At 44.5% G+C, this 12723-nt stretch overlaps 1 protein-coding gene across 4 annotated transcripts in view; it reads right to left on the reverse strand.

Moving 5' to 3' along the window:
- The window catches only part of rsh (Rap GTPase activating protein radish), a 473381-nt gene that overhangs the window by 47576 nt on the left and 413082 nt on the right, over positions 1-12723 (reverse strand). For all 4 annotated transcript variants that reach the window (XM_089549687.1, XM_089549688.1, XM_089549686.1 and 1 more), the window contains exon 7: positions 340-479. In XM_089549687.1, the coding sequence (XP_089405813.1) occupies positions 340-479 (140 nt within the window). The remainder of the gene's footprint in view (positions 1-339; positions 480-12723) is intronic.

The raw sequence follows: 12723 nt of genomic DNA on the forward strand, positions 1-12723 counted from the left end.
GCGTTCAGTATTCGGCATAAAATAGCAGCCTAATACCGATAGAAAAAGGCCAAATTCGCCTGACACAAATATATATGTATTACTGCTGAATTAATTGCTACATATCAGTCGTAAACAATTTGGACAATCCATGCCGGCATGTTAATGAAAGGCGATTAACCTTTGACCGTTAGCAATATTCGTCACTCAGAAGGTTCCATTCCTTATCACGATTCACACACTGTCATACTCAGAGGCACATGTCTGTGCGTGTGTGTGTGTGTTTTCGGATAAAATGAAGCCAAGTGAGAGGAGATGAAAATAAAAAAAGGAGCCCATTAAGAGATGCGAATGGCGCACCTTCTGCGGGTCGTGCTCCTCGTGGGGGAGCATGGTCGAGACGTGGAACATGATCTCGATGCTCTTCCAGGCAGTGTAAACGGACTCGGTGCCGGTCAGGTCGTGGACGGTGTCCAGGCCTCCTTTGTACTTGTCGAAACCTGCGGCGAAAAGGAGGTCCTTGTGGAGGTCTGCACCGATAATTTACCTGGTCGTCAGTTCTGCCGCCTTTGCGTACATGCATTCTTCTGCAGTGGCTTAACTCAACAACCTACCGGGATTCCCTCCGACGTCTTACTTTGATCTAAAACAATAAAGTTGCTTTTTTTTTCTACGTTGGTGATTAGGTTTGTGCGCATCCGTATTTGCGTTCGCTTTATTTGTGGCCATCTCTCCTCTTCAGCCTTTCTATCCTTCCGCCCATTTACCTCTCTTACAGATATAAAAGAGCGTCCAACCAGAATGAAGCATAGTTAGTGTTCTGTTATTGATTTCTCATTTTAGTCCGGTAGCACCAGACCTTCCACTCAGCCGCTCAGCTGTTGTTTATGAGGTCCCTCTGTGTGAAACAGGTTTGTGGGCAACCTGCCATAGGCGGCCATCCACGTCACGGTACTTTGTGGCGTCATCACAACCAGCCACGGCGGGCAGTTTGCTCACAGTATTTGCTCACTGGGCCGATAATGGTAAGAGGGCTCGGCGCGTTCTAGCAATGTGGCGCGTTCTGCATACTTTCGTAGACAGAATTTGAGAATAATCACAACTGCAGTAAACTGGGGAAGGAATAAAACGATAGATTCAGAATTATAAAGGAATCATAGTTGGGATATAATTATAATTAGAATAGATTGGCGACTGAAAGAAGAATTCTTTTTCGTTTCCAGCACAAAAATACAAGTGATCGCCCTCTAAGCACACCCAAGAACTGCTCCAAATCTGCAAGGAATCCTTCACTGAGCAATACATTGGCAACTATAGATCGGCTAAATTTGCCTGAAAATATTCGGGAGCACGATTGACTGCTTCCTCTCTACTTGGAACTGACATTGCAGCAAGAGAGACTGTCATCAAGGTGGAATCTTGACGATTGTTTTCTAGACTAGGGCAAAAAGGCTATGGCGTAGAAAATACCCAAATGTCCTCGTTCGCGCCATAAGACAAATACGTTTTCTGTTTTTTTTATTCATGGCATGAGGCGTGCAAGGCGGCTGGCCTTTCCAGCAGAACATTAGGCACGATGTCTGGCTTCATCCGTAATCACGCACAGTCGGGGACACGACTCTCAACCCCCGCGCTCAGCAAACGAAGCGAATAGCCCTATTTTTAGCCAGCGGATGGAGAGCGCACTTGTGGAAGTGAAGGTCGAAAACCTGTTTTCACCTTAAAAAGTGTGATCTCCAGCGGGCGTCTAATAACAGAGCTGTCGTCTTCGTTTCCGAAGTACGTGGTCCACACACTTCTTCCCCTGACTCTGCGTGATGTCAAGTATACAGGCCGAAGCATTACGAAAGAGAATGCTTTGTTAGCAGACAGTCAGTACTTTCTTCTCATGCGTCAGCGAGCACATCTTTTTTTTTTATTTTCCTTAGTTTTCCTCTAGTTCCATAATCCATACCTTTCTCCTTTAGATGCAAAAGCAAACATAAAGTTGAGTCCTTGGTGCGAAGTAAGTACTCATAGCGATCGTACTTGACGTCCGTTGCAGACAGGCAGAGAACGTATACCATCGGGTAGATAAGCCTTGAGATGAAGGCTGTGGATAGTCTAAGTGTGGTGCAATGTTGTATTTTGCTTATTGCACTGAAATTACTTCTGTACTTGCTCGCTGCCTTTTTCCTTCGCTGAATCAGGGCACGTGACTTTTGTAAAGAAAGAAGAGGGCCAAATGGCATTTAAGAAGCCTTTGTCAGCATCTATTAGAGCTCACCGAACAATGTGACGCCAAATATGCACTAAACAGCACAACCACCGTGACAGAATCACTTGACAGCATAGTAGAAACAGAGTGGATTTTGAGTGCTTTTCAATGAGTCCTTCTCGAACGCGTTGTTTTCTTTTGCAAGAGCATTCGCTACTACTTGCAGCCCATTCTGTAAACGCCGGGTAAGGTGGCCTTAAAGTTCTCTCGTTATCGCGACCGGGAGATATCCCTGGGTGTGAGCACTCCCTGACAATATGTGGAACGTTATGGATACGGATAAACAAGGAACACTGCATCAGTGCATCTTAGAAAGAACTGCGGATATCATAAAGTCAGGTATACATGAGGGATTATGGGGACGCACAGGCATGCTTAGCTATTCGCATTGTTTGTTTTTCGGGAGGAACCTCAACTCTTGAGAACGACTGAAATATCCATTTCCTTGCCGTCAGGTATGTGCCAGAAAGACTTGGCATGTATACTGACATTAACTATACTGGACGCGAGCTTGAGTTATCCAACCAGTATATTGTTTTTATTCTTTAGTGAGGTGCCCCCTCAAATTTACGTAACTTTGTCTAAGCCTTCTTTATCTGGAAAGATAGAAATGTCCCTTCCACGACAAGACTGCAATGCTAGCTGTGCAGGGCGTCATTGGACCGAGCCGCTCCGCGGTATCCGGCCATGATCTTAAAGTGGCTTCAGCTAAGTGAAGGACGCGAGAGAATAACGCCTGGCGTCACACTATTTCCACTTTCATACAATCCAGTTATCGGCTAGCGCAAGAAGCGAAGTTTTTTACTTTGTTTTGTTACAGCAAGGCAGTCGGTAACATGACAGGACGGTGTCAGTACGTGTTCAGGCACCGTTTAAGCGACCGTCACTGACCCTTTCGCTCGTGGTGGCTCTCTCAGGTGTCATCCTCAGCAAGAAGAAGGGCATTTCACTGTGCAGCTTGCTCCAGCTGCTGTACAACGCCAGCATAAACTCGTCGAAAATGCCTGCGGCTACTACAAGAGGCAGCTGACGGAGCTGAAAGAAACGCGCTCGTCCGCTGTTGCGAATGTGATGAGGCCATTTAGCTACTGCATACAGCCACCGGGGCAACCCTATGGAGAGCCGCTTGCCAAATGCAGTGAACACGGACTCGCACTGGCATACGGGCACACAATTACTTTGTGACTTTCGAAAAGCCGGGGGCACTTTTATTCAAAAAGCTGGCGCAACGTCAGCTTCGATGCCTCGTAACGAATCTATCCTTTCAAAATACAGACTAAACGGGGAGTGGCACTTCTTCATTGTTTGTTTTATTTTCGCTTCCTCTTTTTTCTTTGTTTATATATTAGCCAATGAATTTTTATTGGCAGAGGAAGACTTGTGGCCATGGCTGGATTTCTTAGTGTTTCTTTGTGCCACAGAGTAACCAGTCGAGAGCGAGGACGCAGGAAAAAAAAAATAACGCCTTAAATGCAGCTTTAAAGCCGAAACACTGCAAGAAGGCGCCAAATATTGCGCTTAATTCAATGAAGTTCCAGTTTATTGGAAGTCGGTTTCACAACAGTTAAAAACTGTCCAGCCCAGGCCACGGTTGCGTTATGCGCTCTAAGCGTAACTGTTTCGAGAAACGGCGACGGTATCGCAACTACACGCACAAATAATCAATCAATCAATCAATTTTATTTCCTTAAAGACCTCTTTTCAGGGGCATTACATAAGGGGTGGGTACAACGTTTGGTGAGACAAAGTAATCATGCGTTATGATGATGACAAAAAGCTGTTAGCTGTGCGTGCGAAGTTCGCGGGACAGGTTATTGTTGCAATGTCAGCGGGAAGGCCATTCCAGTACGCGGCGGTGCGTGAAAAAATGAAGCTGCGAAGGTGACTGCGCGTGCACGTGGACGGCTGATCTGGAGTTGATGGAGAGTGCGGTGAGATATGCGTGCCGGAGGGACCATGTAGGGTGCAGTTCGTAGATGGCTGTAAAATAACTTGTGAAATAATAAAAGACTGGCTGTGCGGCGGCGCAGCTCGAGTGGCTGTATGCCTGAAAGCAATTTCAGATACGTAACACTCGTGCTGTAATGATATGAAGAATGAATAAATCTGACGGCGCGGTTTTGCAAAACTTCTAATGCGTTGGTTAGATAAACTTGACGTGGATGCCAAATGGGTGATGCGTATTCTAATTTCTATTTCACAAGTGCTTCGTAAGCTAATAACTTAACATGCATGGGCGCATCGTGGAGATGACGTTTAAGAAAACCAAGGGATTTGTTAGCTGAAGAAATGATGTTATGCGTTTTCCAGGAGAGGTCAGCGCACAAGGTTACGCCTAAATATTTGTATGATTCTACTGGCAGCACGGGAACGGTTCCGCCCGAGTTCCGCTGATTTCATTCTGTTCTCTTCTGCTCATTGAAAGGCAGTGTAACAAGAACTTAGTTGGACAAAAATTCAGCCATGCTACACTGAGGAATACGTGGAACTCAATGCTGTCTAATCCCTACGGCACCCGAAATGTCACCCGAAATGTCGTTTCATTTGAAGTTCGGTGAAGAATCCGCTATTTCGGCTGAAACGCGCCGATTGCGGCAGACTGTGGCGGTGCTCTGAATGTTGCGCATTTTATTCATACATTTCTTTCGATTGTGTGGCGCCGTTAGTGCTTTTTCTCGGCGCTTCATGAAGCGAGAGAAATTCCCCCTCTTTCCATGAAGCGGGTCCAGAACGATTTGCACAAATAGAATGTCCAATACAAACCTCGCCTCGGCTTTAATCATGAGCTCGTAGAGTGACTATCGTCTGGCTGGAATTCAATTCTGTTAAAATGCGACAGCTGCTGCTGGAGTAATCTGAAGTGAGTGAAGTAGGACGGCGAAACACACCTTGTAAAGATCAAGGGCAAAGTAATACAAGCGCTTAAAAGCACCATTCCTGGTGTGCACACCAGCGTCAATGCGCTCTCAGTATTCTACACTAGTATGGAAAAAAGATATTTCAGCCGAATTAACGAATTAAGTTATATTCTCGCATTGTGGCAACGCGGTGAAATCACGCGTCTTGTGAGCACAATTTTGAAATAAAATAAGTTAAAAACTGGTTGTCTTTTGGTGCCTTTCAAAAGCGTCTTAAGTGCTTAGTATTGATAGAGCCTTTGGGAGCTAAAACTAGAAGGGAAACAGCAAAATGTGAGTGTTAATCGAATCTTGACCCCACGTCTAGCTGAAAATCTTGCTATACTTAAGTGGTCGTGAAACAGCGAGCGAGGGAAGGGCTACCGCACAAATTTCTTCTAAAACTCATTACTGGCTAAGCTAGAGCATTCGCGATCAAGCAGTTTCACCACGTTTTTCGCAGCCGTCCCCCTCCCCCTTCCACTCTCTCTCCTTCTCTACAAGGAGGTTTCGTTACCAAGCAGCGCACTAAGCCTCCCCGAGTACAATTTTTTGCCTCCTCCTCTTTTAAAGGGAAACGCAGAGCACGTGCCCAGCCTGTTGCACCACACCATTAGCAGCCGGTTGTTTTACCCACCAAGGCACTCAAACGTGCGCCGGTGGGCAGGCCAGAAGATGTGTGAAAGAAACGCCGCCTCTGAGATACTCCATCTCACGAGTGAAAGCGCGAGACGATGGCTTCCAGACCTGAGGGATTGGCTTGCAAGCGCTGCAAGACGCAGCATAGAAACTGAAGCTAAAGCGCTGGTGCCTTCCTCGCTCGAAAACGTATGGCGCATAGAAAACAAAATCATGGGACGGTTACGGGTATGTAACCCTAATGTTTGAACGTTAGCTGTGTTGAGAAAGCAAAGAACTCTTCAGGAACAGGCCGAGGGTACACCTGCACGGAGGAACGGCTTACATCGAAAGTAGTGCGTCTATACTCTCGTTGCTTAGAACCGTCGAAGCAAAGCCTCAAACTTGGCGCAGCAGTGTCATCAATCTCCTCATGATCCCTTTTCCGTTCGTTAGTGAGAACCCTTTATTCCTCGTATATAGCTTAACTACAGAGGGGCGCCGGTTAGCCAGAATAAAGGCGAAATTGCTCTCCCTGGATGCTCATTAAGGTGGAAGTAACGGTGTTTTATGGCTGATAAAAAAGCCTCTTATGGACAATGTTACCTCACTGCAGTAAATTTTGATTTTTTGCGACTAAGGAAGAGAGACTTCAGAGGGCTACCTTTGTGCGACAGAGATAATTATGATATTTTGCTCGTTTTTCGGTGACAAAATCAGAACATTGTTTTAAACGTCCACCGCTTCGAGAGAAAAGAAGAACAAGAGGAATGACGCGATCCCAAACTCGGTTCTCGCCTGACAACACACTTTATTTGGTTTTATGTTTTCACTAAACATCAAGTCTACATAGCGATAACCGCCACGATGAAGTAGAAAAGCACCCAGCTCGATAGTACGCCTTGATGGTGCAGATATAAAAAAGAAATCTTGAGGCTTCGTAGGCTGTGACCTATTTTTCTCTGAATTTTTAATCATATTGTAAACTGAAAGTCTGGCCGCGGAAGATGGACTTTCTGAAAACCCATTACAATATATTCTTTATCCACCGCTACGCTGGTCGGTGGTGACCGTGTTTCTGCCCCGTGAATGGGAGTCCAAATTCAAAGCAATCTTTTTTTTCTGAGGCGACAGACACTAAATGCCGAGCACTTGTGTGACACATAAAAATCACGCCAATAAAGTACGTGGGAGTTCTTGTGTGGCCATTAGAAAATGTGCGTTCTAAATTAGTTTGAGCTGTCTAGCTTTTTGCCAAAATTAAATATCCAAAGTATATCCATAGTATATAACTGCTGTATCTTACTGGTACTCCCCTCCAGGGCAGAAAGGTGGAGGCTAACGAAAAGGGTACAGCTTGAGATAAGGACAACCCAGCGAGCTATGGAAAGAAAAATGATAAGTGTAACTTTAAGAGACCGGAAGTGGGCAGAGTGGGTGAGGGAACAAACGCGCATTAATGACATTCTAGTAGAGATTAAGAGGAAGAAATGGGCTTGTCCAGGGCATATAACGTGAAGGCAAGATAATCGCTGGTCCTTAAGGGTAACGGAGTGGATTCCAAGAGAAGAAAAAAGGTAGCAGGAGGCGGCAGAAAGTTAGGTGGGCGGATAAGAATACAAAGTTCGCGGGGATGCTGTGGCCGCAACCGGAAAAGTACAGCGTTAATTGGGGTCACATGGGAGAGACCTCTGCCCCGCACTGGGCGCAAGCAGGCTGATGAAGATGAAATATCTAATTCGTGGACTTCCATCGTGGGTGCCATGCTAACAAATGCGGGCACAGGCAAATTTCAGACAAAGACGTGCCGGGCTAGACGATGGAAAGAGACGAGTCGTAGTTGCAGAAGCTGTCCGAATTTCGTGCGGTGTCTCGAGAACGACAGCGCTGTCTTCGGCTTCTGTTCGCAGTTCATTTTTCCAAGAACGGTACTCATTTGGTATGGCGAAACACTGAATGAATGCAATTTGCTCTTCGTGGAAAAGGCAGCTCGCGTGCAGAAGACGCACAGGATGTCGCAACAACCTCCAATACACGCACGTTCGAACTGAGCAAATTAATGTCGCACGCCAGACAAGAGAACAAACAGAAACTTCCAGCGCACTTGGAAGTGAGCCACACTTTTCCCCGACCGTGGAAGTTCTTGCATAGTCTCCTGAGCGCTTTCAATCACATTTGGTGCGTTTCTAATATAGAGGTCGGAATACCATTTCAATCCCTTTTCCTTCCTTCGGTTATGTTTGATCTTGAAGACCAAGTGCTCTCTGAGAAATTCCAGGCTTTCTTTTTTTTTTTTAAAGATAGCTAGAAGGGCACCATTATTGCCACTGCAGAAAGAGGTAACGGTTCCAAACGTTCGAAGAAAAAAAGTCAGGGAAATATCTTACGCATTTGAGGACACATTCAGCTGAATGACGAAGTATTGTTACGTGTTAATTTCATGAAGCAGCGCAGCAGGATAACACTAGACAGGTGCTCCACATAGCCATAACAGAAATATCAACAAAAAAGAAATCGTGCTGCGACACATTAAATAATTGTGCCAAATAAAGTCTAAAGCCTTTTCCAGTCAAACAAAAGTGGTACGTTCTACACCCCCTGCAAAATATCAAGAGCAATTAACAGAAAAAAAAACGCAAAAACCGGCATGAAAAATATAAACAGGCATAAAATGACATAAAATGTAGCATATATAACATATACAGAAAAAATAACCATGAGCGCGAGACCACAGACGGAAAGCGAGGTTTGTGTGCGCTGTTCATAAAGCAGCTTCCCGTCGAGTTTGTTATTTGTTTCTCAATGCAGTTATATGTACGTCCATTGATATGCCCGGAATAGCATCATTTCAGGGTTGAGCAGCTCAATTCAAGAAGTGAAGGCCCGTGATGTCGACGCTTGTCGGCACCAAGCCTACGCCACCAATGAGCTAGCATGCCAAGAAACACGCCGTCGCACGCTCAAAGTTCTTATATTTTTTTTTCAGTTCAATTTATTTCATTTATTTGCCCTAAGGGCCCATAACAGGGCATTGCATAGGAGCGGGGAGGAGAAAAAACATTATTACAAAGAGCATTATTATGAACATTATTACAAAGAGCAAGAGCAATCGCGTTTCTGTGTAAGTACATAAACTGACGATGCAACACAGATACAAAAGCTAAACTTCACATATCTTCGAACCAACTCTAAGCACTAAGGCGACGAGCAGCTCATTAGCGCCCACGTGTCGTCGTCTGTAGTAGCTAGGATGTTCTATTCTCATTACTTGCAGCAGACGACGTAACCGGGAGGTTCTCCACTTTTTGAACGCCCTATGGCAGTGCTTCAACCCCAGGGCTGTGCCCACCCCTGCTGTTTACGGTCAGAAAATTTGTCGGCTGCAAGTCTACTACGACTTCCATAAACTGCAGCTCAAGGTGTAGCGATGCGCTCAAGAAAAAAAAAAACGAGCTCGTATGTGAGCTACAAGTGCAAGCCATTTATACGGATTCTACATAATCGCTTTCTGTTCACGGCATAACGTTGCCTTCATTTACTTCACATGCGTTAGTTTTGTTTTTTACTTTAAATCGTGGAAGTACTCAAACGGCTGCGATGGTATGAAGGTGAGGAGCAGTACCTCCCAACATCATCAGCCATTTTTGGACATGTGCGCCTTGACACCATCTGCTACTAAACGGTGTCTACAACCGAAAAACTCCTTGCAACCTTATTACTGATTACTGGTAAGAAAAGTTACCGTTTTCCGGTTTGAAAGTTTAAGGCTTAATTTTTTTTATTTAACTTGTTTGTTCTAGCTTTTTGCTTGCTACATCTAGAATGAGATTACGATGATTTTCACGTACGCTTTAACGACCAAATTTGAAGGAAACACATTCAACTGGCGCTCTTGCTTAGGTGCCTGTTCTTTGCTTAGCCGTAGAATTAGTTTTGTGCGGCCGAACACAATAACCTCAATGTGTGACATTATTACTAGACGTAGATACAGAGTAATGTGCGGCAGTTAAGAAAGCAAACATGCGCTCACGGCGCCACCAGAGTTGCTAACTTGATGACTCTAGAGCGAAGGAACCTTTAGGGTTTTGAGGAGAAACGATTTCAAAGGACAATGATATGAATTTCAGCTATGCGAAACACTTTCGCTCGTCTCAAGTTAGTAATACCAGGCCAAGCTTTCTAGTTGAATTGTTTTTGAGGTACAGGTGTGCAGTAGGGGATCACGAGTGTTGTGTGTTAATACGAGGTGTTGTTGTGCGTTATCTTTGATAATTTTAGCACGTATTCACTCCTAACTGCTAGAAGACTAAAACGCTGGGTGTCTCGTCTCAAACAGTTTCTCATTCGAACGCTATTGTGCAAATTCAACTCGCTCCTCAAGACACGTTCTTTCAGGACCCACTATAGCCCTGCAAACATGGCACTATGCGGTTAGGAAGTGGTAAACATAAAAGGCAGACGCGATCACATCTGGTCGCTTCCTCAAACTGTCTCTTGATCAGAGCGATAATATCTAAACCTAACGCTGATTTTTTTCTTTCTGTGCTCTCTTCGCCACATTGTCGAAGGAATCTTGACTCAGCAGGACTAACGATCTTCACATGCACGACAAGCGACTGTTACGCACCCTGCGGGGAATCTTACAAATTTCTACCTTGCCACTTCCATTGTATAGTTTGAAACGATAACTGCACGCACGAACTACATATAACATATTGCAACACCTAGGGACTGGAAGGCCTCAGGCAAAGACTTCTGTTGTCCTGTCTGCGTGTAGCTGCAGATGCACCCACTCAAAGGAAAAGTTTACGTCTCGCATGCCGATGAGTAACGAAGCATGAAAACTGCCTTGCGGCAAAATATTCAGGAGGCGGGAAAATATCTCACATTGAAAGAATCTGAAACACGCAGCCGCTTACGTAATTTCCGCGGAGCTTGCAGTTCACATATTTGTAAAAGGAAGCTTTCGTACTGTTGGCAATGGTATACTGTTTATCTAGTTCGTTTTCGCTATGCGGCATCGGTATTCTAGCGTATGCATTGAAATCGCTTGTTCTTGATAGGGCTCTAAAATGCAGTCTTGCAGGAAAAGGAGTAACAAGAGCGAAGGCACACCGCCCTTTCTCTATCCTCGGTGGGGCGGCAACTCGCGACGGGCACCGTGAAGACTACGTTTTTATTTCTGTTGGATAAGAGCAAGGGATACCTCTCGAAGGGAAACGAAGCCGAAGGAGACTCCAGTGGTGCGCAAAATGCTTTCAGGGTTTTTTTTTTTTTACTTTCTCAGTTCTCGTCGCACTCACAGTTTTTGCAATCCCAGCAAACCGCGTTGCTTTCCATAATAGTCAGGGTTGAATTCGCCTCAAGCTACCAAGTGTTCTTTTTTTTTTTTTTGCTACGTTCCTAACGTCTAAAAAGTAGGACTAGTCGAAATTTACACTCACGGGAGATGGAGAGCATCGTTTCCCAGATATTATCGTTTACGTTCCTGTGCCTCTATTTGTAACAATTTAACATCGCTGTGAGCGTTCTAAACACTATGGTAGCGACGTCTCAGCTGTTGCTGGTTTTCCGGGCAGTGGTTTAGTGAGGCGGTTGTTTCTGTAGGCTGAAGAAACTTTAGCGAAACACACACGCGCTTCTATTATTTTCCCTCGTTTCAAAATTTCCTGCGTTATTTTTTTATATATCGTTCAAAATCACCCAACATAGATTAGTGAAACTGCCTTGTAGGTACTCGATTCAAACGGGTCGCGAAATATGAGGCGCTCTCTGTAAGTACAGCAGCACCTCTTTCCATGAACCATAAAAAACCCGCTTTACATCATACCCAACAATTCCGGCTAAAAGCATTTTTTAATGGGAAAGACTTTATGAAAGCAATTTTTTCATATATTGTAAGATTTCACTCTAACACTTAATATATCCGCGGATCTCCCGTATACAGGCTTCCATCTCCTTTTTTTTGCCATTAACGTTTTTAAGATCGTCAAAACCTTTCCCCATTGGTTTCCTATGGCTGTTCTAACTGCCCGATGCGAGCGATGGAAACTTTAAAAGAAAGATTTTGTGACAAATCAGGAAAATGAAACAATACCTTCAATATTTCTATAACAGTACCTTAGATTTTTACAATATTGAAAATTTTTGTCCAGAAATGTTAAACATGCATTTTGACGCGACTTGGCTCGCGAAGTGGCTGCACCATTTTCTATTTTTTATTTGGGGTTTTCGCAGCTTTTACGGTGAATACAGATTTTTCGACCCACTGGTTTCAGTAAGCTCGTAATGTGGGACTTTTTATTAGCACTATTATTGCCGTTCTTTGCTTTTCATTTTGTCCTCGGATAACTGCCTCTACGCACGCATTGACAGTGCGCCAGTCCAGGCGCTTTGGCTCACCTAGAAAGCCGATGCATGAGTCCCATAGATACACTCATCAACCTTCCATGGCGCACGCTGATGAAATTGCCTACCACAGGTTGCTCAGGTTGCTCAGATTAAGGTTTCTTTTCCCGAGCAACCTCTCGTGACCAATAATTAATTTAATAATTAATTTAACACTATCAGGTGGGAAGATTGCTATGACCTGCCTGCAAGATTGATTCTTTGGGATTTTTTTTCGCGGATTTTTCGCTCGTGGCCAGCGATGCCGGTTCTTGTACCGCACGGTACCCTTAAGGCTAACGCGTTTTTAGAAGCGGAAAGTCATACGAGATAAAAATACATTGACGCCATGAAACTTTCCAGGTATTCGCATGTTTTGAGCATCTAGAAACACCTTTCAAAGGCTTTTTTTTTACGATAAGTGTGATTTTTTTTTCATTTTCAGTAACGGCTGGGAATCAATAGTAGCCTTGCCACAAGTGCGCTAAAATAATGCACGGATCGTTACGCGTAGCATTAACTAAGCATTTCAATATAGTCGGATTATCAGGATTATAGTTCGTGGAAACGCAAATTATTCACCGA

Source organism: Amblyomma mixtum, chromosome 6, assembly GCF_055824585.1.
Source record: "Amblyomma mixtum isolate Tamu chromosome 6, ASM5582458v1, whole genome shotgun sequence".
Lineage (NCBI taxonomy): Eukaryota > Metazoa > Arthropoda > Arachnida > Ixodida > Ixodidae > Amblyomma > Amblyomma mixtum.